The sequence below is a fragment of the Berghia stephanieae genome, unplaced genomic scaffold, assembly GCF_034508935.2.
Source record: "Berghia stephanieae isolate SIO BIC M18660-M18661 unplaced genomic scaffold, UCSD_Bste_1.3 scaffold572, whole genome shotgun sequence".
Taxonomy (NCBI): Eukaryota; Metazoa; Mollusca; class Gastropoda; order Nudibranchia; family Aeolidiidae; genus Berghia; species Berghia stephanieae.
The window spans coordinates 5,001-15,000 of NW_027627200.1; the positions used below are offsets into that span (position 1 = coordinate 5,001).

Sequence of the window (10,000 nt, forward strand, 5' to 3'; positions counted from 1 at the left end):
TAGTAGTAGTAATAGTAATAGTATAGTATAGTAGTAGTAGTATTTTAGTGAAAATAGCAGGTTATTAGATTGGTAACAACAAGAATGAAGTGAATAGAAAAGTGCCAGAAGACAATAGAGAATATTTTTTAATTTGCGGTGATGGGGGCTCAAAACCACAACCTTACTGGTACAACAACTCTGCGTGGCCGGAGAGAGGGAGGTTGAGCACGATTATTTTATGGTTTTAATTTCTATAATTTATATTATTAAGGATTACGCCGACTGAGGACGTGTAAAGAGACACAGAAACGAACGTTTCGGCCACAAAAAATGTGAGTGACAATTTGCATTCTATATTAGCTCTAATCATCATTATCGAGCACTTTCTTACCTATGAGTACCCACCAACACTCATAAATATAGATTATGCCGACTGACGACGTGGACGAAAGCCACAGAAACGTACGTCTTGGCCATATATAAGTGAGTGACAATTTATATTTTATATTAGCTCTAACCATCATTATTGAGCACTTTCATACCTACGAGAGTACCCACCAACACTCATAAATATATATATATATATATATATATATATATATATATATATATATATATATATATATATATGTATATATATAAATATATAAACTTCAAAATACAACAGTTTTGTAATTTAATTAGAAAGATTCAATAAGACGTAACTGGCACATAATTCTATCACATGCTCTTCCAACTGACTCATGGTTTCTGCAATGCTGCAATGATAATTTACTTACTTGATTTGCTAGTTGGGCCAGCAAGATCATGGACTCCTGACTACTAGTGTCATTATAATCAGGGTGGTATGGATACGAAATGGTGATGCTGATAATAACTTTATGCATGTAGCCCACTGGGGATAAGATGAGATCATTGGATAAAATAAGATGAGAAATCACGATTATTACAAAATATTATCATTATAAAATATGTCAAAGGACACGAACCAGGAGGAAAAAAGAAGAAGAAAAAGGAAAGCATCTTTTTGAACAACAAATTTGGCATTTCAATGAGAAATATATTGATGGTTTGTGTTTAATTAAAATCCTCAAAAGAGTTCTGCCGGATAAAACAATCGTAATCATGACAGTAGACAATGTGCAATATTAAATAATCAAAGTCTGTATGAAAGAGTTTGGTGAGACCAGATTATCTTTCAGGCGGTTTATAGAGTATACAGTAACAACGAGCTAAGTGAGTATCAACTTCATTCATGCTACAAATGATATGTAGTTCAGTAAAATCTTCACCTGTTCTAGCTGGCAAAACAGCTAGCTACCGAAGAGAGAGAGAGAGAGAGAGAGAGAGAGAGAGAGAGAGAGAGAGAGAGAGAGAGAGAGAGAGAGAGAGAGAGAGAGAGAGAGAGAGAATACTTACATTCGACACACTGACCACCACCACAGGCCAGAGGACAACATGACTTGCCGTTAGGACACTGCTGGCCTGTCCCATCTGGGTTACACTCGTACATGCAAATGCTGACTTCACCTTTGTTGATAAGGGGGCATGAGTTGATGTCAACTGAAGAAAGCCCAACAAAAAATGACAATTTGATGTGGTTAGTTTTAAAATTTTATATTTTTAAAGATAAGAAATTAAAAAAAATAGCCTTATGCCAAGTTGAATATTAGACCCAATTAAGAAAATCTATACAATTATTCTTTCCAGGGACGGCTGGTAATAATGGGCAGGGTGGGCAAATACCAGCCTGTTTTTTTTCAAGTTATATGCTGTATTACCAGGTCCGAAATAATCAAATTTAAATTAGATAATTTCAAAAGTTACAACTTAAACTTGATACTTCGTACTGAAATCAATTTGTGTGTATTTTTGATAGATTGCGAATCACCATGCACCCCGTAATGCATAATCCAGGAAATGCTCCTGTTCTTTTTATCACCCCCCCCCCCCCCACCCCAACCACTCCACACCACTCCGCCCACATCGTCATCTCATCGTCACGTCGCCTGACGGTGAACTAACTCCGATTTTTGCTGTCTGGCCTCTCTAGTACTTGGTCGGGCTAATTCAAATGAGCCCACCTTATTAACCAGTTAAAACTAAATAGAGATTTTGGCAAACGAACTTTTTCTTATTTATTGCCTTACTTGTGCTGGTGGTACCATTAATGTAATGACTTTGGGAAGGTTCCAGTATTGAATTAAATGTATTAATTTACTAATATATCAATTTATTATTCATTTATGTTGTTTTTATATATTTGTTTATCCATTTAAATTATTTCTTTTTTTTCTCGTTTTCTTTAGTGTTTCTCAAAACTCATTTATTTAAATTGTTTACTTATTCGTTCTTTTTATTTTTATTTTTGTTTTTAAACTAATTAATTTGTTAGTTTTTTTTCAAATTCTTTAAGTTATTACCGCTGTATTTTTAAAAGAAAATTTTTGCCAGACTAAATATTTTTTCAAAACAATGTAATTTTCTATTTTATTCCCTTTAATAAAACAAAACACTTTTATTCGAAAGTCACGACTAAATAAATATAAAATACAACCACTATTTTGATTTTCTCATCTCAACAACTGAATTAGTATAATATATGAGATGTACTCTTCTGAGAAAGGAGTGAGTTGAATTCTAAGTAAGGAAATAAATACGTTTAAGGCAAGGGTGGGCAGATTCCGTACTTGCCCGTCCTGAATCTAATACATAGGCTACATAAGATAGTTCGCGATGAAGAGGCGGGAAGCAAGGGGTTGGTTGGGGAAGGAGCAAGGATAACAGTGTAGTGTCGTTATTGTGATAGTCTAACGAATGCATGCATGAGGAGAGATTGGTGACATTATTTTGTCTTTATTGTAATATCGTATGGTAATCATCATTGTCGACGACATCGTCGTTGTCACCATCACCCAATGATGAAAATGCGCCTTATAAATGTCATGTATTATTATCATTATCATCATCATCATCATTATGCATCTATATATATATATATATATATATATATATATATATATATATATGTGTGTGTGTGTGTGTGTGTGTGTGTGTGTGAGTGTGTGTGTGTAATTGGATGCGTGTGAACTTTTGTTCGTATGTCCGAAACTGCAGTATGTATTTTTTTTTTTAATGATGGTCAATGTGAAGCGCTTCGAAGCTTCGGCACAAGCGCTTCAAAAATGTACATTTATTATTATTATTATTATTATCATTATCATCATCATCATCATCATCATCATCATCATCATCATCATCATCATCATCATCATCATCATCATCATCATTGAGAATAACAACAACATTAACTACAAGTACTAGAATCGCAATAAAAACAATATCAACATCATCATATAATTTCCGTCATCGTCTCCACAACTATCATTCTAACCAACAGCACCACCAAAACCACTACCATAATTACATCCTCCCTCACCGCCTCCTCCTCCGCCTCCTCCTCCTCCTCCTCCTCCTCCTCCTCCTCCTCCTCCACCACCACCACCACCACCTCTACCACTATTCCAACCACTACCACCACCGGTACAATAATTCTAACCCCCACCATATCTACCACCAACACCATCACAACCACTCCTTTGATTTACAAGTTGTTTTTGCAAGTTAAGTTTGAGAAGAGAAATGATAACAATTATCACTAAAAAGATCATTTATTTTACAAGCACTATTCCTCGTCACCTTGACATCTCTAACCTCCCAAAACCGCCGGGCGAAGGTAGCTATTATCGTCTTTTATCATAACCAAAACATAGATACTCAACTGCCTTTGTTTTAAATGTTTGATGTTTGGCATTTTAATTACTGCAGTAGTATCTCAGTTGTGTTTCTTACGGTGTCCCCTACACAACACCAAGCGATTAAATTTCCCCACTTTAACCTATCAACCATTGAGTTCGAATTTACTCAAACTTGACGTCATGTTACGTTTTATCGTTTTCACCAAAAATGATGCAATTTGAGCTCTGAATGAAACTCGAGTCATATCGCTGTTTTTGCGTCTCGATTAAAACTTTAAAGTTACTACTACTGAAAACCAGTAATGTAACAGAATATTAATCACGCCGTTGAGGGGTTAAAATATCTCTTTAATTTCTCGAGTGAACAAAATGGACTTGTATTGTCAAGGTGTTGTATTATGTCTTGTCACTTTATTTTTAGTTGTATCCTCTTTCGTGATTCATTTTTGATTGCTTTTGGAATAATTAAAAGCTACGGGTATTGCCATTTCATTGTGAATGTGATTATTTGTGGTTGAAATATTTAAGGGGAATTATGAATGAAATTGACAACATCTTTCTTCGGAATTCGTCTACTTTTTCATTCAATGAAAAGTTGGAGATAAAACGTCTTGGACCACACCAGCCTCGTGATTTGATCATTGTTAAAGATAAAAGAAAGTTTAAAACATCTTGGTTTGAAAAATTTAAATGGCTTACTGTAAGCGTTGCAAAAAAGAAATTGTTTTGTTTTTACTGTGTTCTCTTTAAAGGAAAATCTTGCTGGTCAACAACAGGATTTGATGATTTGAAACACTTGTCTGAAAGCTTATCAAAACATAATACCTGTGCAACACATATATCCAATGCTGTGAAATTCAAATTTTTAGGAAGTACAGACATCGGTCGGCAGATTAGTGAAAGCTATAGTCTTTCTATCCAAAAACACAATGAAGATGTGAAGAAAAATCGATACATATTGTCCAAAATCATTGATTGCCTTAAGCATTGCGCGATTCACGAACTCCCTCTTAGAGGCCACGATGAGAGCCAAAGTTCTTTGAACAAAGGTATTTTCATTGACACTATTCATCTGCTTGCAAGTTCAGATAACATTCTCTCACAACATCTATCCCAAGCGACAGTTAACAAATACACATCAAAAATAATTCAAAATGAGCTTTTAGACTCTGTACTCTACGTCTACAATGAGGATTTAAAGAAAGATTTAGAAAATGCCCGATTTGTTGCTGTTCAGGCAGATGAAACAACTGACGTTTCCAATCAGTCTCAATTTGTAATTATTTTAAGATATTGCAAAGATGGCGAAATATATGAGCGATTTTTAAATTTTGTTCCTGTTACAGATAGGTCAGCAGAGGGTCTCTCTATTGTCATTAAGTCACAATTAGATCAATTTGATTTAAAACACAAACTGATTGCTCAATCGTATGATGGCGCGAATGTGATGAGTGGTAAAAATACAGGAGTGCACGTTCGGATGAAACATTGGTTTCCATACGCACATTTCGTTCATTGCTACGCGCATCAATTAAATCTAATATTGAGACAAGCGTGCTCAGCAGTTCAAGCGATTAGAATATTTTTTGCCCAATTGGATGGCTTTTCAGCATTCTTTTCAATTTCCCCAAAACGCGCCGATCTTTTAAGATCAATCACTTCTAGTCGGCTTCCCAGACCAGCACAAACTAGATGGAATTTTCAGAGCAGGTGCCTTTCTAGTGTTCAAGATTTAAAAGAAGAGTTACTTGAATGTTTTAGGAAAATTCAGACTGAAGACGGTTGGGACGCTATATCGGTGCGCGAAGCTGTTGGACTCGAACGAATCCTGAATACTGAGGAATTCAATTTTTATTTGACCCTCTTTAATAGGATTTTTAGCCATGCTAACATTTTATTTGCATACCTGCAAAACAGAACAATAACCGGACCAGATATAATTCAGAGCGTTGAAGATTTCAAATCTAATATTTCAAAAATAAGATCAGATGTTGACAGTCTCTTTAATGAAATTGTTTGCTCAACCGATACTCAGTCAAAAAGAAGACCTCAAAGCAATTTAACCGCTCATGCAAAAGAGGCTTGTGATATTGTAGTTACTCAAATAGAGGAAAGATTTCTCAATATGAACAAATATCCTTATTTTCACTTGTGAACCCTATGAAATTTTTGACTTACGTGGAATCAAAACCTTTAGAGAAAATAAAACTTGTCTGCCAGTATTACCCGTTTTTAGACAAAAAGAGATTAGAAAACGAACTTGAAACCGTGTATTCCAACAATATATTTCAACTGCTAGAAAGCTCGCAACAGCTTTTAAAGGAAATAATTGAACTAGACCTCGAGGATGATCTGCCAATGGTGTCAACGTTGTTAAATATTACGTTAACAACACCAGTCTCCACCGCAGAAAGTGAACGGCTATTTAGTACTTTAAAGCGGATCAAAACATGTGTGCGGAATACCATGGGACAAGAGCGCTTGAATGCGCTCACTGTGATGTCCGTGCATAAACAATGGTTGTCCAAAATTGAACTTAACGACATGATCATCAATCATTTTGCATCATCAAAGACTCGACGAATGGATTTAATCTATAAATAGGTTGGTACATAAACATGAACTATAATTTATTTTTAAATGTCGTTAATTACATTAGTTATTTGCGTATATATATATATATATATATATATATATATATATATATATATATATATATATATATATATATATATGACCGAATCATCTTTGCCCGACCACTATAAATAGGCTAGAACCGCCACTGATTCTTTCATTCAACTTATCAATCGCATGGTTTGTTACCATTCAACTAAATATGAATCTTTCTCAAGCAATGTAGCCAGGTCTGTGCATATCTTGTAGACCAGATTTAATCTTTTACTCTGGAAACAGCATGAGATGGATGAGCTTCTAGTTTAGGTTTTGTTAGCCAGATATTCTGGCTGAAATGATTACAGCAACTGTGGATGATTTCAATAGATCCACTGTGAAGGAAGATAATGATAATGCCGATGACAACCACTTAGATGCTGATGACGATGATGGTGATGGTGATGATGATGATGATGATGATGATGATGATGATGATGATGATGATGATGATGATGGTGCTGCTGCTGCTGTTGCTTCTGCTGCTGTTGTTTCTGCTGCTGCTGATGATGATGATAACCCCTACCTTCCTCTTTGCATGGCTCAGTCGATAAATCTCTAGGTGCACCACCAATTTGTATCTTGAGATATGGCACTGTCTCTTTAAATCCTCCAATAGCAGTTTCATCCAGCACCATGTCACCCTTCATTGCGATACAGTTGATTCCACTGCAAATGAAATTAAACGAAACGATTAGGTCCCTTATAGTTTTGTAAATTTTCAAGTTGGAAACCCATTTTTTTCTGATCTAGGGAAAGGTGGCAGGGAGGAGGAAAAAGAGTATTTCATACCTTATTATTATCATTATATATATATATATATATATATATATATAATATACATATATATATATATATATATATATATGTGTGTGTGTGTGTGTGTGTGTGTGTGTGTGTGTGTGTGTGTGAGTGTGTATGTCTTTTCATTGGTCTTGTAATTTTAATGTAGAAATCAGAACACAAATTTTATTTTAACAAGACTTTGGAAATTAAAAAAAAGTTTTACGAAGTAAGATAAGTGACAGTTTTTTATTATCAATGAGACCTGAATTAAATTAACTTTGACCTTCGATTATTAACATCACTGAAATCCAACATTAAATATGCCAAGTTCTTAGGAGCCAAAAATACATAAAGACTTATGTCTAAACTGGTTCATGGTGGTCGGCAGAAAGCATTAAAATTAATTTGACAAGAATATTCTTTTCATGTGGCCTCTCCTTCCTCTTTCCATCTCTATCTCCACACCCTTAACTCACTCAATCCTAGAGATTTTTGCTGCTTTTAAAATTGGAACAAAATTATCATTGTATTGAAAGTGAGCATGTACATAGATAGTTTTATCCAACTACCATTAACATGTAAAAATTAAAAACATTAGCTTTGAAACTACGCCTATGATTTGTCTCGTAAAAATGTAATAAATAGGCATGGAGTAAAAGTAACCCGGGTAAACTATGGATATAGTCGGTGTTAGGGTTGAGTGAGTTAATCAAAATTGACCATAAAATCAAAACGACTAAAATTAATTTGGAAGAATGATTGGTGGGTGGCAAAATTTTTATTTTCAATTTGCCTCCTCAGTCCGGTGACATCAGAAACAGCATTAACTTTGACCGAAATTTGCTCTAGCACCTAACAGGTTGTCTTTCTCCATTTCCATAATAAATATATGCTACTCCATCATCATTTAAAAAAAGTGTAAAGCACTTATAGAATGGCTTTATCATGAAGTTACACTACTGTATGTAAATTCAATCTTTTTATTTTAAATCTCAGATAGGATTCAATAGTCTGATGTCATGTCTGCCCAGCAACGAGCAGCTTGGTTTTAAACAAAGAAAATAGATACTTTTTATTCTTCATGCTGTGTCATGTCATCAGAATGTATAAAAGTCAAAACATGATCAGATTTATAATGTTTTTCTCCTCTGGATACACTTTTATGCTCGTCGGAGAAGTATTTCACAAGGGCATCCGCCATTGTTCTCATAGTTTAGAACCAGTTACTAAGTTACTATGCGTCATTATGAGAGAAGTGACATCACAACTGTTGAAGCCAACAAGATACGTGAATATTTAAATGCCATAGCCATACATTATTAATAATAGGAGATTCTATTTAAACATTTATGAATAACTTACCGTGGCATCAATGTCAAGTGCTTGAGACCACCACCAACATATTCTAGAGCGCTTTTAACCTGGTAAAATCAATATATGTGTCCATTTTATATATATTATCGTAATAATAATAATTATGACAGAAAGATAAAAATTGAACTAATCAAAAACTGGAACTTTAATTGATTATCAAAAACCAAGAAAAGAAAAAGATACAATTTTACCAATGTGATGTTAGAAATATTGGTGTAAATAGAAGAATTGGTGTAAGAAAATTAGGATCTCCTATTGTTTCCATGCAAAATCATGTTACAAAAACCTGACAATTCTGTTTTTTTATTTTATTCAATATTAATGGGACAGCATGGCTAAATATGGTCTTTGCTTTGTACCGAAAAGGTACAGAGTTTGACTACCTGTCGCGCTGTGTGGCCTTGAGCAAGTCACCTCACCTTAGTTCACTTTGCGGCACATTCCTTGGAATAGATCTTAAAGAAATATTTACCCTTCAGGATGAATAAAAGGAATTTATTTTTAAAGCATTTATTTAATGAAGTTCTTCATGAGGACAATTCACACGCTATTGTTTGTTCCTTAATAACTAACAGAATTTATAATTGTAACTAACATTTTTATGTGTGCTTTTGTAATTCATAGAAAATCTACAAAATCCAGAACTGGGCAGCAAAATTAAGCACAAAATGTAATCACCTCATAAACGAAATCTGATACAACCTTCATTAAAGCTCATTAATGAAAGGATTGTTTATAAAATTTGTGATACAAATGCCATCAAAACACACTATAGGTGTTGAGCTGATTAAAATCTTTAGTGGTTAATAATAATAAAACAAGTAAAAAGATGGTCACATCCTATTGTCAAAGCACTTCATGATGTGATGTAAAATGAGTACCTGGCTGTTAACAGCACTGTCTCTGTCGGAAAAAATTGTAATATTGTTTAATAGGCATCATGTCTTGTTCTACATGTTTCATGGTGCTGTTGGTCAGGGACACTTTGTAAAACGCTTTGAGCATGTTCAGGGATCACTGTATAAACGCTCAAGTTTATTATTTAACATTTATATCTCCAGTAGACCATATGGAACCTAATCTCCATTCCAGTGTTTTGTTAGCCACAACATCGTCCTAGCACATATTATAAACATCATCAAACATCACCACTGATTTAAGTAAAATGCCTTTCTCAAGGACACAAAGCTGAATCCGGAATGTCATGATCATTGAAATCCATCCAGTTAGTGACAATGATTATTGTTTGACGTTGTTACAGGATTGGACAAAGAATCCATTCTTTCACAGCAAAAATTATCATAAAATTGAAGAAGAACATAATTGTGCTAATTCCTCCTTCCCATTAAGGTATTTTCAAGTTTACTTTCTTACTAACAATCTGTTTGCTAGTTCATGGAAAAGTCACCATAACATTCATTAAATTGTAT

General features: G+C 34.3%; 2 protein-coding genes across 2 annotated transcripts in view; one reads left to right on the forward strand and one right to left on the reverse strand.

The window, feature by feature from the left end:
• The window catches only part of LOC144962065 (uncharacterized), a gene marked incomplete at both ends in the record, with an annotated part of 18,027 nt that overhangs the window by 4,080 nt on the left and 3,947 nt on the right, over positions 1–10,000 (reverse strand). The window contains 4 exons of the mRNA XM_078895035.1: positions 762–877; positions 1,402–1,545; positions 6,937–7,079; positions 8,559–8,617. Coding sequence (XP_078751161.1) covers positions 762–877; positions 1,402–1,545; positions 6,937–7,079; positions 8,559–8,617 — 462 coding nt within the window. The remainder of the gene's footprint in view (positions 1–761; positions 878–1,401; positions 1,546–6,936; positions 7,080–8,558; positions 8,618–10,000) is intronic.
• LOC144962064 (zinc finger MYM-type protein 1-like) lies at positions 3,488–5,895 on the forward strand. Its single transcript, XM_078895034.1, has one exon. The coding sequence runs from the start codon at positions 4,276–4,278 to the stop codon at positions 5,893–5,895; it is 1,620 nt and encodes a 539-aa protein (XP_078751160.1). The 5' UTR covers positions 3,488–4,275.

Coding starts and splice junctions, on each gene's coding strand:
- LOC144962064 (XM_078895034.1), top strand. CDS start 4,276: ATGAATGAAATTGACAACATCTTTCTTCGGAATTCGTCTACTTTTTCA.